Here is a 21,611-nt window from a genome sequence, read left to right as displayed (position 1 = left end):
CATTAGCTTTGTTTTGGTATCTAAGAAGATTTGTAGTTTAGCTCTAGTGGTTATATTTGTTCTTATCCCTTGTTAAATTTCTTTAGCCCCTGGTCTCTGAGTTGTTGAAGGGACAGCAAAGGCAGGGGGTCTTTAGACTGTTCTTTCACATCCTTGTCTCTTTATGGGCCCATGGCAAGATTGTGCAGCGTCCACCTTTGACATTAATGCCCTGGTCAGTGACATTCTGAGTGACACAAGTCAACTGTGAGCAGGGCTTGATGGGCCACGCGGGTGATCCATCCTTCTCCTGATCACCATGGTCATGGAGGCAGGTGTCAACCTTCCTGAGTGACCCTGATCAGCAGAGCCCCCTGGGGCTGGCACAGGTCATGTAAGTGTCACTGTTCTGAAACCTGGGAACCAATTCCACCTGGGAATTGATTGCAGTGCCAATTCTGATCCACTGGGTCTGAGGTGTTGTCTACTGGCTCACATATCACACTTTTAGTAGCAAGGTTCTAAGCCACTGAAATTTGTTTGCTTTTGTTCTTTGTTTCTTAACTGTAACATATCCTAATCTCACAGTTCTCAAATGTAGTTCCTGTAACAGCAGCACCAACATCACCTGGGAACTCAGAAATGAGCATTTCTGGGTCTCACTCCTGATCTATTGAATTAGAAACTCTGGGGTAAGCCCAGGAGTCAAGTTTTAATAAATCTGTCATGTGATTCTGATGTGTGCTACCACTAATCCAACCTAAATAGACCTATGCCTGTATAGATCAACTAGGACTTGCATTTAACTTTGAGTAATTAGACACTCAAAAAGCAGTGGCTTAAAACTGTATGAGTTTATTATAAAAGAAATCCAGAGGAGGCATTCCAGGGCAGGTATTACAAGCCTACAACATTATCAGGAACCCTGGCTGCTGCATTTTCCTTCAGGTCTGGCTCTTATCCTTGTGCTCACAGAATAGCTGCCAGGACTCCAGCCATCACATGCATATCCATACTGAATACCAGCTGGACCATCCACTCTCCAGACCTTTCTTCCTAGTTCTCCCAACCTATGAGACCAAGATGTTTTTAGCTGGGACCATTGCAATCTTGAATAAAACAAAGGTTTTTGAAATACTATTAAAAAAAAAACAACAACCCAGGAATGGATATTGGATAGGCAGCCAGCTGTGTCTGCCACAGAAGTAGTGAGAACTAGAGGTCTCGATCATGCTGAATAAAAGGCATGGGCAGAGCAGCAGTCATGGGCTGGAGCAGTTGGTGCATGTGGTCGGGCAGTAGGAGGTTGTGATGGACTGGCTGGGGGTGGGGGGAAGCAGCTCAAGGCACAGGTACGTTTCAGGCCTTGCTTTCAGGAATGCTGGCTGGAGTGGAGGTGATGACCACTGGTGGCAAGAGGCACAGGGCAGGGATGTTGGTCTTTTTCACTACTGCATCCCCAGTGCCCTGTAACATTACCTGGAACATAGTAGATTCTCAGTAAATAGTTGTTGATTTGAAGATAATGAGTTCCAGAAATTTCTCTAAGAAAGCAGGAAAGTCTGGTAGAAAACCTTGTTTTCTCCCTGCCTGGATTGCTGAAAACTCAGACAAGGATAATAAAACAAAAGTCACACAGATACATGCACACATATACACAAGTGTGTGTTCCCAACACGCATCAATTGTGGGATGAGAGTCTGGGCCTGAGCAGACGTTGCACTCTGCAGTAACCTTGACCAAGTTTCTTCTCTGCTGTTCCCTTTGCCACCTGGCAGGCCAGCCTGATTTGGGGATCAGTTTTAACAGGCCGCATTTCCTGCTTGGTGGTCAGAGCACCCAGGGAAGAGCAAATGGGGGAGTGATGAAGGGCAGCCGAGATGATCAGGCATCATGGTAAGAGCAGCCCGCAGCACCAAGGAGCCCCCCACCTCCGCAGCCACACAGACCCATGGTGATGCTTCCATGTGCCACTGAGCATGGAGGGGGCCACTGCATTCAGTGATAAGCTGCATCTGAGATGGAAATGAAAGAAAAGAAGAAAAAAATCCTATATTGAGGCACTAAAGCCACACACACCTCCCAGGCACGGCTGCTGTGAGCGCCTTGGGGAGGGTCAGACCGTCAGTATTGCTGTTTTTTAATATTTTCCATAGGTAGAATTTTTTGATAGGGATCATTTATTGGTCTTAGAATTTAGAAAAAGTTTTTTTTAGTGGAAATATTCTTAATGAAAAATGTAATTTTAACAAAAGTCAAAGTAGTCCTGGAAGCAGATAGGCACCTGTGTGTGTGTCTGTGCCTCGTTCCTGCCTTCCGATGCTGTAGTGTGTTTTACAACCTCTGTTCATCAACCCGGAAAACTCTAGGATTACGGCACTACTGAAAAAGCAGCTCTGGCTTCTTACCCAGCGTCCCCTCTGGGTCTCCTCCCGGGGAGGGGGTGATTTGTGCCCCTCCTTTCCAGCCACTGAACATGTGCATCTTCCGGTCCCTGCATGGCGTCTTGAAACTTGACCCCAAGCCAGTAACAGTGAATATGCTGGGCTTGTTATCTCCTTTCCCAATACTCAGTTCCAGTCGCTGGACTTTGCGTAGCTGTGCCCTAACACCGTGCTGTCATCTTAGCAACAGCCGTCCCTTCTAGACCAACTGCCCTGGCTTCCCGAAGGAGAAGGCTCTTCTCATAGGCCACTAGCAACTGGCGCCAGTTTTCACAGGTCACTGTTATCTCTCTGTCCTTGGTCCCCTCACTCTTAGGTCTACTTTTTTAAGGAGAAGGTTCTAGTGATTGATGTTTCCAGCAGAAGACACATGTTTACTGTCTAGGAAGTGCTGGCGTTTGCAGGAAGTCTGGTTTTCTGCAAAGAAAAGTCTTACTGGTGTGTGCTTCCTCTGGCTGGCTGGCTGTGGACACCCCTTCATCCTTGCTGGCCGATTTCCAGGCTGGCTGTCCCCTTGGGCTCCCTTCCCTCCTCTCTGTCTGCTCCACCCAATGGCGCCAGCTCCAGCTCTGCTTTTGCTGTGTGGATGGTCTTTGGGACGGTTGGTGACGCAGCTCACAGCTCCTGTTTCTCTCTGCCAGGGGCTGTTTATCCCATTTGCCACCTGCCACCTCCCCCTTTTCTGCTCCCTTCCTGAGCTGTGACATCACACTATAGCAACTGAACAGAAATGTGCTGGAACAATTATCAGTTGACTTTAAACAGAAGTCTGGATGGGGTGAACTGCAGCAGGACCAGAGTTCCTACTTCTAGGAGAGGAGCTAGGGCTTTCACCTGCAGCTAAGAGCTGAAGCCGTGACCAGTCACAGTGCCCAGATCCCAGACAGCATCTCCCCACGACGTCAGACACCTCTCTTGTTTCTTAAGAGCCGCAACAGAACTGGACTTTCTTTTATTTCATCTACTGTGTATTGTAATTAAAAGTAGTGTCAGCTTCTCTCTCTCCTTTGAAAGGAAAAGAACAGAGCGAAAAATGCTTACTTGAAAAGCTATGCACCTATCATGTGCCCGTGGTCATGCACCTTCCTTCCTCTTCCCTGTCCTCTGTGACCCCTACTGAAGAATGACTTACCTCCTCCTGGAGCAGCCTCTGGCTTCCCAGCACCAAAAGAGGGGACAGCAAGGTTTTTCTGAAAACCAGGAGAGTTCCCAGTTCACCTGCAGGTTGCCGGTGCAGAGTGGGTTCCCTCTGACAGACATACAGTGCTACCAAGCTTGCTTATTTGGTTTCAAGGAAGATGGTGTAGTCTCAGATTTGCTAGAAGAGAACCTACAGGTGAGGGAGAAAGGGGACAGATAGGATGTTCATGAAATACAGACCTGGGCTGGGCGTGGTGGTTCATGCCTGTGATCCCAGTACTATGGAAGGCCAAGGCAGGTGGATCACTTGAGCTCAAGAGTTGAGATCAGCCTGAGAAAAAATGAGACCTGTTTCTACTAAAAATAGAAAAATTAGCTGGGTGTGGTAGCAGGTGCCTGTAGTCCCAGGTACTTGGGAGCCTGAGCAGGAGGATCACTTGAACTCAGGAGTTTGAGGTTGCTGTGAGCTGTGATGATGCCATGGCAGGGTGATAGAATGAGACTGTCTCAAAAAAAAAAAAAAAATTAGAAAATGCAGCCCTGAACTTCAAACTCACAAGCCATCTTACGGAATTGGAAAAAGAAGAACAATCTAAGTCTAAACCCAGTAGAAAAAAAGAAATATCCAAAATCAAATCAGAGATCAATGAATTGAAAACACAAGAATCACTCAGAAAATTAATGAAACAAGGAGTTGGGTTTTTAAAAAAATAAATAAAATAGATAAACCATTGGCCAGACTAACTAGAAATAGAAAAGTAAACTCTCTAGTAACCTCAATCAGAAATGATGAAGAGGAAATAACAACTGATCCCACAGAGATACAAGAGATCATCTCTAATACTACCAGAAACAATATGCCCAGAAATTTGACAATGTGAAAGAAATGGATCAATATTTGGAATCACACCCTCTCCCTAGACTCAGCCAGGAAGAAATAGAGCCCCTGAACAGACCAATTTCAAGCACTGAGATTAAAGAAACAATAAAAAAGCTTCCAACCAAAAAAATGCCCTGGTCCAGATGGCTTCACACCAGAATTCTATCAAACCTTCAAGGAAGAGATTATTCCTGTACTGCAGAAATTATTCCAAAAAATTGAGGAGAAAGGAATTTTGCCCAACACGTTCTATGAAGCAAACATCACCCTGATACCAAAACCAGGAAAAGACCCAACTAAAAAGGAGAATTTCAGAACAATTTCACTCATGAATGTAGATGCAAAAATTCTCAACAAAATCCTAGCCAATAGATTACGCTTATCATCAAAAAAGTCCTACGTCATGATCGAGTAGGTTTCATCCCAGGGATGCAAGGCTGGTTTAACATTCGCAAGTCCATAAACGTTATCCACCATATTAACAGAGGCAAAAATAAAGATCACATGATCCTCTCAATAGATGCAGAAAAAGCATTCGATAAAATCCAGCATCCTTTTCTAATTAGAACACTGAAGAGTATAGGCATAGGTGGCACATTTCTAAAAGTGATTGAAGCTATCTATGACAAACCCACAGCCAATATTTTACTGAATGGAGTAAAACTGAAAGCTTTTCCTCTTAGAACTGGAACCAGACAAGGTTGTCCTCTGTCACCTTTACTATTCAACATAGGCAAGACAAAGAAATAAAGGGAATCCAAATGGGAGCAGAGGAGGTCAAAGATCATGCTGATGACATGATCTTATACTTAGAGAATCCCAAAGACTCAACCACAAGACTCCTAGAAGTCATCAAAAAATACAGTAATGTCTCAGAATATAAAATCAATGTCCACAAGTCAGTAGCCCTTGTATATGCCAATAACAGTCAAGACGAGAAGCTAATTAAGGACACAACTCCCTTCACCATAGTTTCAAAGAAAATGAAATACCTAGGAATATACCTAACAAAGGAGATGAAGGACCTCTATAAAGAAAATTATGAAATCCTCAGAAAGGAAATAGCAGAGGATATTAACAAATGGAAGAACACACCATGCTCATGGATGGGAAGAATCAACATTGCTAAAATGTCTATACTTCCCAAAGCAATTTGCCTATTCAATGCCATTTCTATCAAAATACCAATATCGTACCTTCAAGATTTGAAAAAAATGATTCTGTGTTTTGTATGGAACCAGAAAAAACCCCATATAGCCAAGGCAGTTCTTAGTAATAAAAATAAATCTGGGGCATCACTGTACTAGATTTTAGGCTGTACTACAAAGCCATAGTGGTCAAGACAGCATGGTACTGGCATAAAACTAGAGACATAGACACTTGGAATCGAATTGAAAACCAAGAAATGAAACTAACATCTTACAACCACCTAATCTTCGATAAACCAAACAAGAACATACCTTGGGGGAAAGACTCCCTATTCAATAAATGGTGTTGGGAGAACCGGATGCCTACATGTAAAAGACTGAAACTGGACCCACACCTTTCCCCACTCACAAAAATTGATTCAAAATTTTTGAATTTTGGATAAAGGACTTTAAGGCATGAAACAATAAAAATCCTCCAAGAAAGCATAGGAAAAACACTGGAAGATATTGGCCTGGGGAAAGACTTCATGAAGAAAACTGCTGTGGTAATTGCAACAACAACAAAAATAAACAAATGGGACTTCATTAAACTGAAAAGCTTCTGTACAGCTAAGGAGACAACAACCAAAGCAAATAGACAATCTACACAATGGGAAAGGATATTTGCATATTTTGAATCAGACAAAAGCTTGTTAACTAGGATCTATAGAGAACTCAAATTAATCCACATGAAAAAAGCCAACAATCCCATATATCAATGGGCAAGAGACATGAATAGAACCTTCTCTAAAAATGACAGACAAATGGCTAACAAACATATGAAAAAATGTTCATCATCCCTATCTATTAGAGAAATGCAAATCAAAACCACCCTGAGACACCATCTAACCCCAGTGAGAAAGGCCCACATCACAAAATCTCAAAACTGCACATGCTGGCGTGGATGTGGAGAGAAGGGAACACTTTTACACTGCTGGTGGGACTGCAAACTAGTACAACCTTTCCGGAAGGAAGTATGGAGAAACCTCAAAGCACTCAAGCTAGACCTCCCATTTGATCCTGCAATCCCATTACTGGACATCTACCCAGAAGGAAAAAAATCCTCTTATAAGGACACTTGCACTAGACTATTATTGCAGCTCAATTTACAATTGCCAAAATGTGGAAACAGCCTAAATGCCCACCAACCCAGGAATGGATTAACAAGCTGTGGTATATGTATACCATGGAATACTATTCAGCTATTAAAAAAAAAATGGAGACTTTACATCCTTTGTATTAACCTGGATGGAAGTGGAAGACATTATTCTTAGTAAAGCATTACAAGAATGGAGAAGCATGAATCCTATGTACTCAATTTTGATATGAGGACAATTAATGGCAATTAAGGACATGGTGGGGGTGGGGAAGGAGAGAGTAGAGGGAGAAGGAGGGAGGGGTGGGGAAAGGAAGAGCAGACAGAGGGAAGGAGGGAGGGGGTGAGGCCTTGGTGTGTGCCACACCTTTTGGGGGCAAGACACGATTGCAAGAGGGACTTTGCCAAACAAATGCAATCAGTGTAACTTGGCTTATTATACACTCAATGAATCCCCAACAATAAAAAAAAAAAAAAGAAAGAAAGAAAGAGAGAAAAGAGAAAGATGTTGAAGGAAGAAGGCAGTTTCAGACTACTGAGGGTCATGGGAAATAACATTACAACCTTTAGGAGACTCAGAGCCTGCCCTGCAGTTGGGATTAGAGATTGGCATTTGTCTGGGGAGCCAGAGACAGATCAGTTACTGCATTTCTAAGAAACAATGAGTTGTAGGGTGATCCAGCTTCCGAGGTGAGAAAATGTCACCACCGGAAACCTTAAAACAAGGGAGGCAGCATATGTCTTGGGCCCGTGAAGTCCTGCTTTCTTCGGAAGCAGCTCTTCGGTTGACGGTTTGGTTGAAGTCTGTTTTAAAAGGTCAGGAAGCTTCACAGAGCTGTGACCCTCAAACCCTCTGAGAAGATCTTTCTCTAACCAATATTCTAGAGCATGGAAGTTTCATCTGTAATGAAAGTGATAACTTCACAATTTGGACATACATGACCCTAAACCGAGTTCTATATGTTACCGGCCCACCTGAGGCTATTAAACGTCCCCAGACGGCTGCCCTCTCTGGGCTCACGTGTCCGTCTTTCTCAGCGTTCTTGCTTTTCCTTTGAGATTTCATTGGCAGAGCCTTGCTGCTGTGCTGGTCTCTCTCCTTGGCAACCATTCGGGCTGTTGAGTTTCGTGCTGTGAACAACATTGCCACATATATTGGAAGAACGCACCCACGGGGAGCCACTGACTCAGTAGAGGCTCATCAGAGAGCATCAGAGATTGGTGTAATATTTGAAAAGAAGCAGTAAAATATCTTTTTCTATCAAATTGGTTTATGATGACATTTTCTGGCCAATGGAGGCAGTGTCTTGATGATGGGACACCATCGCACGGGCTGGCGCTGTCCTTACCTGTCCCAGGTCATGCCTCTTCTCAACTGTCTCGATGATGTGTTGTGAGGCCTTCAAAACTGTGCCATCCTCTGTGCCCCATCCTGCTTGGTTGGCTCAAGGCCCATATTTCACCACAGTATCCTGTTCCCACTTGCTTCTGAGGCCTGGAGTTGAACACAATGAGGTCAGGGTCAGAAGATCAGAAGTAGCCCCTCCCTGGCCCTGTTCCTACAGTCAGCATGCCTGGCCACACACCAGCCCACCTGATGCCAGCTGTGGTAAGCCCTTGGTATCCAGGACTCACGCCTGTTTTGCCACTATCTTCGCCAGAATCACATCCCGCAAGCTGCAGAGAAGCTAAGGCCCAGCCAACCTGCTACACTCACTTCTGGAAGCTTTTTTCTAACCAATGAGATGATGTCCTTACCTTAAAGTAGCTAACTTTGTGCTTGCTACATAGGATTTTGGTATTGAAAACATATTGGTTAAGGAACCTACAGAGATGGGAAGATCAGAAATAAGAGCAGTGAGCAGAGTGACCCACAATTCAGGTGAGTGGTTGCATCTGGTAGAAGGTGGGTGAGTGTCATCCAGGAGCAGCTCCAGGGTGATGTTCGAAGCCCAGGGAATGTCCTGCTTGTAGGAAGCAGTTTTGTGAGTGCCCTGTTTAATGTCTTTAAATTATAAATAGTATAATGCATTTCAAATAAAAATAAACTCAAGAAAAGCATAAATGAGCACGTCAGAGTGGTCCAAAAGTTCTTCTCTAAGTCAAGGTTGTGAGTTTGATAGAAAGGACTTATGGCTATTGGGTGGGATCTTTGTTCTTGGGTTTTCTTTGCTTCCTGGTATGCAGCTCAATTCTGGGATAGGCGAGCTTGCTGGACAGTTGAGCTATGGAGCAGCAACCAGTTTTAGAACAGGGGACGTCAGGGATGTTACTATTTAAAGGGAACAGTGGTGCGCCGGCCTCTCTGTGTGGCAGACTCAAGAGGGAGGCTTTGAGCATCATTTTAAGATGTAGACATGCCCAGCACGGGTTGCTTCTTTGTCACGCTTCCCTTCAGATGGGCTGAGCCTGCGGTGGCTGTAGGTCTTCACTGGGATGATGTAGTTTAAAATAAGGGGCCTGAATGGAGAACTGTGAGTCCAGGCTACATGCGGAGCACATGGGAAGGAGAGATCCCATGAGCTGCCAGCCCGGGGAAGGCCCCACTGCAGGCAAGTTCACGGATGATGGTCGTACAGTTCAGAATCCACAGAAAGAGACCCGATCATTAAGTTGCCAGGAAGTCCTTTGCGGGCTCCGTTTTTTTTTCTTTTTTTAGTCTACTAACTACATTCTGCTTCCTGGGGGTTGTCTCTTTCAAGTCACAAGTGGAATATAAGAATATTCACATAAGAATTTGTATTAAACCAGATAGAAATAGATAGATGATAGCTAATAGACACGTAGATAGGTGAAAAGATTGCATGGTCTCTCTGAATCTATAAATAAATGCATCAATTTAAAGAATTTAACGCCAGATGAATCTCTGCTACCTGCCAGATAAAGACAGCACCTCTGGCAACTGACTTAGCCTCTGTAAGAGCGCTTCTACTAAAAGGCCACAAAGTAGCAAGAAATGACTCTTTTACAATAGAGTCTTCTGCAATATTTTATACTTAAATAGCATTGATGATTTTTTAAATAAAAATTTGGAAGGATTTTCCTGTATAATTTAGCGAAGCCAACTTACAATATGTGGGCAGTTGACACTTCAGTGTTGCCATGCTTTTGAGTACCTGACACTGGGACCTGGTGGCACCTCGCCTATATTTTATTTGTCTAAGGGCATGGAAAGCTGGGTTCACCCTCTTGGTGAATCAGGAAAAGGGTAGCTGTCGGACTGTCTCACCTCTGCTTGGGGGCCCCAGGACTTTGTTCTCCCCTCTGCTTTGCCCAGCCTGGTCACACCCACTCACAGTCTGCTCTCATTGGCTGAAATATCAGACTCAGGGACAAATTATACACATCTGAGAAATGGTTACAGGAGGTCGGTGTTATTGTCTGAGCTGGTTAGTCGCAGCTCAATTCCTTTTTATATATAAGACATTTCATATGAAATGTTAATTTCATAATAATTCATATTAATTCATAATATTTTCATAATATGAAAAATTTCATATTAATTCATAACATGAAATTATATATTCATATTAATTTCATTCATATGAAAATTAATATGAAAAGACAGCAAGAATCTTCTAACAGCTGTTATCATTCCGTTTCTTCTCCCCAACACCCAGTAAGGTTAGGACACATCCCTCCTGGCAGCACTGGCTCTCTCTAGGAATCCACGGCCTTGGGTGGTATCAGCTTGGGGTGGGGGACAACTAGTCATTGCCTCATTTAAAATAAAACTGTTGAAAAGGTATAGAGTATTTCAAAAGAAAAGAAGTTGAAAAAGAAACCAGATTATAAAATGGGTGGTGGAAAGAAAGACTGCCGTCCATGCCCAGCTCCTAGTGCTACATTGCCCTCTCCTGAGGTGAGTTTTCCTCCTTGCCTTCTGGGTCCTCCTGGAGATATCCTGAGCACAGAAGCATTTACTGAGGAAGTGTTCCTGACACCCTGCCCACCTCTTGCTCTGTTCAGTGAATAATGTATCTGACGGATTGTTCCACATCTACACAGGAGCTCATTCTCCTTAACTGCAACAGAGCATAGACTGAGTGTCACTCATTTAACTGGCCTCCCAGTGCTGGACATGGGTGTTCTCCAGACTTTCCCTATGGAGGCAAACAACATGTGTGTGCGCATCCTGCGATCCGCTGCTTCTACAGAGCTGGGTGAGCCGCCTGATAAGCTGCCTCCTGCCTGCGTAGCTGCCCTGGCTCATAACTTGGCATCTGTGTTTCTGCCTCAGTGATGCCAACTAACGTCTCTCAGAAGCTGACTGTGGGGCAGGGACTGTGCCAAACACTTTGCATGGGTTATTTCATTATGTCATTGCCTCTATGTTAATATTGATATTTCAATAAATAATATAAATATGTTATATATAAAATATATAATATATATGTATAATTGGCTTATATGAATTACATAAATATATGTTTATTCCATAAAGCTTAATGATATAATAAATAGATAATATTTAATATCTAGGTAATCTTCACCTAGATTTTGTAGATGAGACTGGATAGTTTAAATATGGTGGGGGTGGGATTTGAACCAAGGGACTCCAGCCCCAGAATCATGGTGCCAAATCAGCCACTTTGTTGCTCAATGTAGAGAATAATAGATGAGTTCCTAAGGCCACCACTGGGCACTGAGGCTTTAGAACCAAATGCAGGATAGCGCTGGGCACAAACGGAGCCCTCACTGAGCTTCCTGGGTATCTTGCCAGGAAATGACCATCACCCGTTAAAAGTTTTGAGACCACATGGCCCTGGGTACTAATCCTGTGCGTTCTCCTGAGGTCACGCTGTAGCCCCATCATCCTGTCCCCAGAGAGCACCGTGTGCAGCAGAAGTCAGATTGGACTAATCAGATATATACATATATACATTTTTTTTTTTACACTGGTTTTATAGACCGTTTGACACATTTTCATCACACTGGTTAACATAGCCTTCCTGGCATTTTCTTAGTTATTGTGTTAAGACATTTATATTCTACATTTACTAAGTTTCACGTGTACTCTTGTAAGATGCACCACAGGTGTAATCCCACCAATCACCTTCCGTCCCCCCATCCTCCCCCCTCCCACTCTTCCCTCTCCCCCTTCCCCCATTCTTAGGTTATAACTGGGTTATAGCTTTCATGTGAAAGCCAAAAATCAGTTTCACAGGAGGGCTGAGTACATTGGATACGTTTTCTTCCATTCTTGAGATATTTTACTATGAAGAACATGTTCCAGCTCCATCCATGTAAACATGAAAGAGGTAAAGTCTCCATCTTTCTTTAAGGCTGCATAATATTCCATGGTGTACATATACCACAATTTATTAATCCATTTGTGAATCGATGGGCACTTGGGCTTTTTCCATAACTTAGCAATTATGAATTGGGCTGCAATAAACATTCTGGTACAAACATCTTTGTTATAATGTGATTTTTGGTCTTGTGGGTATATACCTAGTAGAGGAATTATAGGATTGAATGGCAGGTCTATTTTTAGATCTCTAAGTGTTCTCCAAACATCTTTCCAAAAGGAATGTATTAATTTGCATTCCCACCAGCAGTGTAGAAGTGTTCCCTTTTCTTCACACCCACGCCAACATCTCTGGTCTTGGGATTTTGTGATATGGGCTAATCTTACTGGAGTTAGATGATATCTCAAAGTAGTTTTGATTTGCATTTCTCTGATTAAGGATAATGAGCATTTTTTCATATGTCTGTAGGCCGTGCACCTGTCTTCAGAGAAGTTTCTCTTTAAGTCCCTTGCCCAGCCTGCGATGGGAGCACTTGTTCTTTTCTTGCTTATACGTTTGAGTTCTCTGTGGATTCTGGTTATTAAACCTTTGTAGGAGACATAACCTGCAAATACCTTCTCCTATTCTGAGGGCTGTTTGCTTGCTTTACTTACTGTGTTCTTGGCTGTGCAGAAGCTTTTGAGCACAACTCTCATTTTATTTCTAGTAGACACAAACATATTCCCTGGAAGCAACGAGAAGCAAGGAAGAGAGCACGTGGCTTTCTCTGCCCCCCCAGTGGAACGGACGCCCACTAAACACTTCCTTTCTGATGGGGACAGTTCTGCAGGCGATGACTGTCAGTCTAGTGACCTTTCTGAGCCCACAGAGAGACGACATCAAAGCTCCCTGGAACCCAGAATCCCTTTTCCTGGGTTTCTTTGCCCCTTACAAGATTTATGCACATCTGTACAGGAAGACACTGGTGCTCAGATAGAACGAGAGCTCCCCACAGGTAAGGAGTGAGGGTGGCAACTCGAGATAATTCCTTCTAGATGTTTCTGCAGAGAGCCAGACAAGGTCTTTCTGGGCCTGGTTCACACGCACTCACCTGCCCAAGCTGCCCCGTCTCCAGCTAGAGAGCAAAGGGGTGGCAGAGCCAGCAGGTCTAAACATTGGGCAAGCCACACTTCCCAAGCATCCAGAAGGCAGCCCCACCTGGATCAGTGGCTTCCTGTCCTACTGTGTACAAGGCCAGTACTTCCTGAGTCCCGGAAGAGGGCCCCACCCCAGGCACACAGAGGGTTCCTGGGCTCAATTATGAGAGGTCTGGGTGCAGGTGGCTGTTTCAAAGACAGTGGGTCCACCAGGCTGCCTAAGGCCCCCATGACTGACAGCTGGGACAATGGCTGAGGACTGCAGACCCCCGCACAGGCCCCTCCTTACCAGGTAGGACACATGCCCACAAACTCAGCCTCTCACCAAGGAAGGAACCAAGAGCTAGAACTCACTTGCACATTTCTAGAGGCCACGCTGCCGACCACCACTGTGAACGTGACGTGTAAAAGCAGGAGAGCAAAGCAGAAAATGGTCTGGGGTGCCCAGTTATGGCAGCGGCAAAATCTGGATTTCCTCTCGCTCTACAGATTTTTTCAAATAACTATGGAAAATGACAAGGAGAAAGACACCAGATTATATAACTTTGGGTTGTAAAAGTTAGTTATGATAGTTGATTAAGATAAATTCACTTTTTTTTTTTTTTCTGAGACATAGTCTCACTCTGTCCGCCTGGGTAGAGTGCCGTGGCATCTCAGCTCACAGCAACCTCCAACTCCTGGGCTCAAGTTGTCCTCCTGCCTCAGCCTCCTGAGTAGCTGGGACTTCAAGCACCTGCCACAATGCCCAGCTATTTTTAGAGATGGGGTCTTGCTCTTGCTCAGGCTGGTCTCAAACTCAGGCAATCCACCTGCCTCGCCCTTTCAGAGTACTAGGATTACAGGGGTGAGCCACTATGCCCTGCAATAAATTCACTTGGAACCCAGGTTAATCCCTAGCTCTCCATTCATTAATCCTTCAGAGAAGCACTTATTAAATACCTCCTGTATGTCAGGTGCTGCAGGGGGGCGTGTCCTGACCTCCACACTCACAGTCCCGTGCATGAGACCGTCCACAGCATGGCCGTGTCTGTGTGGTGGGCAACTGGGGAGCTGAGGACAGCCCAACATTCTGAGGAGGGTCTGAGCAGAGGTTTCTTCCCCGAGGAGATGATTTTGAGCGGGGACTTGAAAGTGCATTCGAGGTTTAAAAATCTATCCCAAAGGCTAAGAACATTGCAGGCTGAGGAAAAGGCATACGCAAGGCAAAGACTTGATGGGGGAACACGGCTGACTGGGGAGTTGCAGGGTCCCAGGGCGCAGGGGGCTGCATGAGTCTGCGAGGGCCACAGGAGCCGAGTTGGAGGGCCTAGCTGAACCCACTAAAGGAGTTGGGACTGAAGGCAGAGCCAAGCCTTCGAAGCAGAAGAGACGAAATTAGATTTGCTCTGGAGGAAACTGTCCCGTGAGCCATGTGGAGGGCAGATGGGAGAGGGACCACGCAGAGACTGAGATAGTCGCAGAGACTTCCAAGACCCAAGGGGCAGGTCTCTGTCTGAGCAGGGAAGGGCACAGGAAGTCACGGCTGGCCCATGGGTGCTTGTCTGCTGGTGGGGAGGGTGGGAGGGAAGGACGCACGGAAACGGTGTACCAGGTAAGGCCCGGAAGACACTCCCAAGAAGCAATGGCAGCGGCGCGGCAGAAGGCAGGGTTAACTCGCAGGGGGGCGGGGGCTGGTGGTCAGGCCTGAAGGGAAGAGGGGCGCAGGGAATCCTCGAGGCAGAATAAGAGCAAGTGTTGGGGACGTGAAGGGGCACGGCCTGAGGTCCCTCCCCCACCAAGCAGTGTGGTGGCCGTAGAGGCTTACGGGTGGCAGCTGGAGGCGCACCCACTATCCATAGTCGTGGATGGTCCAGTTGGCATGGGCTCGTAGGAAGTAAGGACCATGATGGGTTTTGAGTAGAAATTGGATGGCAAGTCTGGGCCAGAGGGGAGCCAGGCATGAATGGTGACAGTTACAGCAGGGACTTCAGAGGAAGAGTCATGGGAGAGGCAGCCAGGGCCGGGTGAGTCCCTGATGGTCACCTCTCCACTCTCAACACAGCAAGCTCCCTTTGGGCACCTAGCTTGGTGTCCTGGAGAGGTCAGTGTGGGTGTAACATGGTCCAGCCCTGGAGGGAGTCACAGGCTTGTGGTGTTCAGACAGCACCTTCCAACCCCACCTGGTCCTGGATACTGCTGGGTGGTGACAGGGTGGAAGCAGAGATGGGTCCTGCCATAGGAGGGGAGAGACTCTTTCTGAAAGCTTGTGCTCAGCCTGGGGTAGGAGGTCACCCAGATTTGTGGAGACAGCAGAGCACGTGGGTTAAGGGTGAGAAAGAGGCTGTCAGGTTTCAGCACTGGAGTGGTCTGGGGAGCTTGGGGGAGAAGTGAGGCAGATGCAGTGGTGAGTTGGGGGGCTCAGACAGGGAGTGGGCTCAGGGTAGACTAAGGATGTTGTGCTCCAGGCTGAGGCATTGGCCAGTAAGTGACCAGTGACTGATGCTGTTGAGTGAATGCATTTCCTGACTTGTTCCACCAAGGAAAGTCAAAATGGTCCTAGGAAGAGGCCAAAACCCAGTGTTGAGAGAGACATCATGCCAGTTTCTCACACTGAGCCAGTGGTTGTCTCTGGCAAATTAAGGGGAGGGATAAATAATTGAATACGAGTCCTCCCTCCTTATATCATTAGTGTAGCAAACACAAGATCGATTAATAAAGCAACCGAACTGTGGTAATTGCACAGGACATGACGTGCAGCACAGAATAGAAAGTTTCTTTTCATTTTAAGTCTAGGTGTTGGAGGCATCAGCAGCCGAGGGAATAGCTCTGTGGCATAATTAGCCAGTTGTGAAGCCTGGTTGAATGTGAACATCCCTCCCTGTGACCCAGGCAGCCGGGAGGGTCTGTGATGGGACGTGATGTCAGCTTAATGAGGCCCATTAATATCCTCTGGCATTTCCATTTTCAAAATGGTCTTTTGTGTCCAATGGCATTGAGAAACCAGGCGAAAGTCACTTGGTACCCTCTAAAGGGGATCTGAATCTCTCCTAGGAGACCGCACATGCTGTGACTTGGTCGTTAAAATAAAGGAGTGTCAGAAACATGAGGACCCCACCATGCCCGAGCCCTCGCCAGTGCCTCCTACACAGCCAGAGCGCCCTGACCCGTCTGAAGACTGTTCCAAGCCTCAGCAAACACCTGCGAACTCCTTGACCTTGCAAGTAAGGCCTCCGTGCGTCCCGGCTGGATTCCCACCCGGGGAGACCCTTCCTGGGGTGTCAGTGGGTATATGACCTCATTGCTACCTGTGAGGCAGGAAACCTGACTCCCCTTCCTCATGGCCCCGTGACTCTGGGCAGGTCCCCAAAGCTCTCTGGGCCTCCATTTCACTGTTTGAATAATGGAGACAATGGTACTAACTCCTCCAGGGTAGAATCAGATACTCTCGGTAGTGACAATGATCATAGCAGTGACAGATTCCCAGATGTCACACAGGTCACGCCACAGGCATCAGTGCCTTCAGTCCTCACAAGACCCCTAGCAGGCAGAAGCCCCTGTAAACCCATCCATCTCCAGAAGGGGACACTAGCCTGTGAAAGGCTAAGCTGCCACAGGTCGCATGGCCATAATGAAAGAGCATGAAAGGTTTCATTTGGCATCTTTTCCTGATTGTGCCAGTAATATGGATACATTTTTAAAGTTCAAAACCTGCAGACATAAAAATTAAGTGGGCAAACAACTTAAGAGAGAAAATCTCCCAGATGGTGAATCGCACACCTGCTCCGGAAGACTTAATAAGGCCACACACCTCCCTATGACTGTGGAGAGGAGCCAGCAGCAGCTCCTGCATCACTGGGACTTCAGTGGGCCCTGGGTGAGACGCTTGCGGTGACCCCAAAACAACCTAAGCCTCCAGGGCTGTCCTTGGGCAGGTGGGCCACAGGCAGCACTTGCATCTGGGCTGACAGGCCGTTCCGAGGGTTCGTCTCTCCAGGCCTGAAACTCTTCTGGAGCTCAGCAGTCCTGGTGACTTATGACTTGTGGTGCCTCGTGGCTGGTGCTGGCCCAGAAGACTCTGTTCGCACATGCATGACCATGACACAGATAACGCCCACACTGCTCTTCCCCTGGGAAGTCTGAGCTCTCCGTGGGCTAGGAGAGGCATGGGGCAGGGAGCAGGACTGGTAAGCCTTTGTTGCGCACATGCAGGGCTCCAGTTCATGGCGGCAAGAGGTGTGTTGTCAATGTGACATGGCTGGTGCTTCCAGGAGCTCACGGCCTAGCGCAGAGGTGAAACATGTGAAATCACTCTTGCTCTAGGCCATCAGGAAAGGGCCAGGATGCTTGGGCTGAGCAGGGCCCTCCAACCTGGCTTGTGGGGGGAGACAAGGTGGGCCGAGGGGTGTGACTGGGTGTCCCTCCAGGCAGGGGGACAACTTGAGCAGAGACACTCAAAGCATGGCAGGTTAAGACTTGGGAAGGCAATGGGGGGAAAGCACAGGGTGCCTATAGTCAGGGGCCACCAGGTGATCTCCCAAACTATCCTGAGCCTAAGTTTTGCATCTGTCAAATGGGGAGAAATACGCCTGCCTTCTTGAATCCCCGTGGAACTCCAGGAGGAGATGAATTACCCCCAGAGCAGCTAGCCCAGCACCCGGCACAGAGCAGTTGGCAGTGAATCTTCTTCAGGAGGCCTGCATGGGTAGCGTGGTGCGTGCACATGGGGAGATGAGGCTGAAGGGCAGACACGGCCACTTTGGACCTGTTCTGTGGAGCTCCCAGAACTGTTCTGCAGAAGCAAAGCTTTCCTCCCACAGTTTCTACCCAGAAGGAGTAGTTTCCTTTAGCCACAGTTATTCACCCTGGCTGGCTGATCTGTGTCTGGGCTCCTTAAGGCTTCCAGGCCCCAACAGAAGCAAGTGACCCATTGCAGCCCCATTCCTTCCCCACCCACATCTCTTTGGAATATGGAGAGTGGGGCTCTCAGATTTTGGTCGTTTGAAAATGAATGATTTGACAGGGTTAAGGGATACACAGGCAGATGTCACCTTTGCAGTCTCAGCTTTGACGCTGGTTACTGGTTGATCCTGCTGATGGGGCCCTTAGTGCTTGCCAGGACTAAGGACACCAGGACCGGTGTCACCAGCATGTCATCACCATCTTTACACAGGCTCTGAAAGAGGATTGGGACATGCTTCTGCCCTGTGGCATTGGTCTCTCAGTGTCACACTGTTCATCTGTTTCTTGGCCGTATGGGGTGGATGTGCCGCCCTCCCATGTCACTTCTCTTACAGTGAAATGTCTTCTTTGCTCCAACTAGGAAGCGCTGGAAGTCCACAAACCTCAGTTCATTTCTCGCTCCCAAGAACGGCTGAGGAAGCTGGAGCACATGGTGCAGCAGAGGAGGGCGCAGCCGAAGGAGGACCCTGGGCAGAAACAGAGCCTCCTTCCCGTCCGTGCCAGTAAGAAGCAGTTCACCATCCCCCACCCTCTCAGTGGTAAGCGGCAGGTGGCGGGGGAGTGCGGGGGGGTTCCTGGACTGGGGGTGCTGGTTCCAGATGCCACCACTGACTCACAAGAAAGCCTGTTCTGGGGGCCAGACCATTTGAAAGATTACATATGGGCACTGAACTCAGCAGAAATAACTTGGGACACAAATTCACCGTTACAGCTGGGAAAGAAGCCACACGGCTGTAGCAGCCAGAGTAGCAAGTTCAAATTCTTGGCTCCTAACAGATATTTGCAAGAGATCCCCTTTGCCCTTTATAGATTGCAAAACAGATCTCAGGGTCAGAGGTTGACTCCAGCTTGTCTACATCAACATTCGTCATCTTGAAACCCCTTTCCTGCTGTGAACTCAGCAGATGGCAGGCTTCCCAGCACTGCGGGCTGGTGTCAAGCTGACCCTGGCCAGGGTGGGGGCTCACTCACTCACTGGAGAAGGAGTTATCAGGAACCTTCTCTGGGTGCCATGCTGGAGGCTGGGAATACCGCTATGAGCAAGCCTGGCCTCAGTCCTTTCTTCCCAGAGCTTATAAACAATTAAACCAGCGAGAATAACAGAGAGAGGCAGAGGCAAGAATGAGGGACACTGGAGCACATTCCTGTGGCCTGCCAACCCAAATCTTAAAATCTGGAGGCCCAGAGAAACCTCAGTTTGATTCCTTGGGATACAGGAATGAGATCTTTCTTCTTAGGAAAATGTTCTGGCCCCTAGGAGGTGAAATCATGAGTATAGCTCTGAATAAAAGTCTCCTGGGGAAATAAGCATAGTCAATAAAGTGCAGCTCAGCAAACATCACCAAGACGTTCCAAGGGCACCTGAGGGACAGGAAAAAGGGGTTGTAACGGATGCCCCGTAACCTCCCCTCAGGCGGGTAGGTCTCCTTCCTTCTGCCAGAGTGGGGCTGGGAGAGCCGTTTAAAGACGTCAGTGGAAGGTGAACTTGAACACATCCTACTCATGGCTGAGAATTGGCAAAGCACCTGTGGCTCCTTCCTCTTCACACTTTCCAGTGTACTGAACCAAGGAAATCAGCAAAATAGATGTACGAAGAAATTCCCCAAGGAAAAATGTTTCCTGCCCAGCGTTCCAAGCCCCCTGGCAGACGCAGCCTGGGTGTGGGGGTGTTCTCCAGGAGGCCGTTAGTCTCTGGCTGTCAAAAGAGCCGTCTGGTTCAGACATGGACTTCTCAAAGTGCTATGAAGACCAAATGCAATGCCATCCCCAACTAGGGTCCCCCGGGCCAGTCAGCGACTACACTTGCCTGATAAAATGGTTAAGCTACCAAATCTGTCATCAACAAATACAGGATAACTCTACTTTGGAGCTCAGGATAATTCACAGGTGCACCCAGATTGGCCTCTGAGAGGCTTCCTTTTCAATCAGGTCCCTTCACTTGGAGTGGGAAGAAACGGAGGCACACAGGCATTAGGGACCTGCCGTGGCACTGTGCTGGGTCCTCCTCTCCTAGGCCACCACCTCCCTGCGTGCCATGTGGCCGGCCACCAGCAGCCTCGAGTACCATCATCTAGATATTGGGGGTGGGGGAGGGGCGGCTGACCTTGAACGTGTGCGTTGGTTTCCCAGGAGTGCTATGAGAAGTGACTACAAACGAGGTGGCTTATTTAGAGAAACATTTTTTCTCACTGTTCTGGAAGCCAGAAGTCAAAATCAGGCTGGTTCCTCCTGGAGGCTCAGAAGAGATTCCTGTGCCTCTCTCCCCATCTGGAGGCTCCTGGCAGCCTTTGATATCCTCAGCTCCTACACACAGCACTGCAGTCTCTGCCGCTGTCCTCACACGGCTTTCGGCCCTGGTGTCTCTGTGCTCTAATTTCTTCTTCTCATAAAGACACTGTCACTGGAACAGGGCTCACCCTAACCCAGTATGACCTCATCCCAGCCTGACAACATTTGCAAAGACCCTACTTCCAAATAAAGCCATTCACAGTCACGGGGGGGTGGGACTTAATTCTGCTCACTGCGTCTTCCAACCGTGTGTTTGCCCCAAAGGAACATGCTTGTGAGTCTGCATTCCTTTAGATGAAAATCTTTAAGTCATACATAATAAAAGGGGATTGTGCCCAGTTCATAGTTTTACATAAAGGAGGCACCTTTTTCCTCCTCAATTTCCAACAGTCCTGGTGACTGGCACATTCTCGGTGGAACTTGACTGGCATGGATTTTACAGCCATGCTGACCTGTCCCTGAAGGATTTATGTTGACGACAGCTTTCCTTGTGTGTTTGTTTGCATTGGGTCAGGGAAATCGGACAACTTCTGAAACCAGACCCTCTGTGCGCTGGGGCGAGTGAGAGGGAGCGTTTAAGGCCCCATTAAACAAGTCTACAGTGCACATCTTGTCTTCAGCCTGTCTGTTGGCAAGATGATAAAAGCAAAATGCAGATGTTTTTCTTACATGACAAATTAGTTAATAAATCATATGCGTGAACAAGCTCTGGCTACAGCATCAATGCGTCGGGTAAAATGAAGACGCTGTTTGCTTTTGGTGCCGGGGTGGCTGCCTGCAATCAGGGCTGGTCCAGTAGTCTGGGTGCTCCGGTAGCCCACAGTGCTGGGGAAGAGGGTCCCTGGGCCTGTGGGGATGATGAGGTGAGGCCCAGGGGCCAGGTATGCTTCAGGAAATCCAAGCAGCTGGGAGGCTCAGGGCAGAGTGACGTATGTGCCCAAGTGTGCATGCTAGTGTAAGTGCTAACTAGGGTTAGGCAGGAGAATGTTCACAAACAGCGAGGAATCAGGAGGCAGCACCAAAGGTCCTAGCTGCAGGACCTGTCCTGGACAGGACCTGTCTAGCCTGTCTTTGCCCTTGTCACCTATAGTCTAAACTCTTGGAGCCACTAAACTCAATGCTTAAGTCTCTTTCTTCTCACGGGAGCCACCTGGTCCACCTGCATCTGGCTATAGCGGGGACAGATCTTTAAAACCTGTTTGAGAAGCTGCTCTGTGCTAGACCCCATCTCTGGTCTCCCCACCTTGTGGGGAAACAGACAGGTGAGAAG

The 21,611-nt window shown here is 47.3% G+C and overlaps 1 protein-coding gene across 6 annotated transcripts in view; it reads left to right on the top strand.

Annotated features, from left to right (window-relative positions):
• Positions 1–21,611, top strand: part of C3H10orf90 (chromosome 3 C10orf90 homolog) — a 245,919-nt gene that overhangs the window by 198,553 nt on the left and 25,755 nt on the right. For 3 of the 6 annotated variants that reach the window (XM_053586269.1, XM_053586267.1, XM_053586270.1), the window contains exons 5-7: positions 12,685–12,972; positions 16,145–16,314; positions 18,414–18,591. In XM_053586269.1, coding sequence (XP_053442244.1) covers positions 12,685–12,972; positions 16,145–16,314; positions 18,414–18,591 — 636 coding nt within the window. The remainder of the gene's footprint in view (positions 1–12,684; positions 12,973–16,144; positions 16,315–18,413; positions 18,592–21,611) is intronic. The other 3 variants (XM_053586272.1, XM_053586271.1, XM_053586268.1) reach the window with 2 other exon arrangements.

This window comes from Nycticebus coucang, chromosome 3, assembly GCF_027406575.1.
Source record: "Nycticebus coucang isolate mNycCou1 chromosome 3, mNycCou1.pri, whole genome shotgun sequence".
Taxonomy (NCBI): Eukaryota; Metazoa; Chordata; class Mammalia; order Primates; family Lorisidae; genus Nycticebus; species Nycticebus coucang.
The sequence above is the reverse complement of the archived record's forward strand: the minus strand, read 5'-3'. Positions and strand labels throughout refer to the sequence as shown.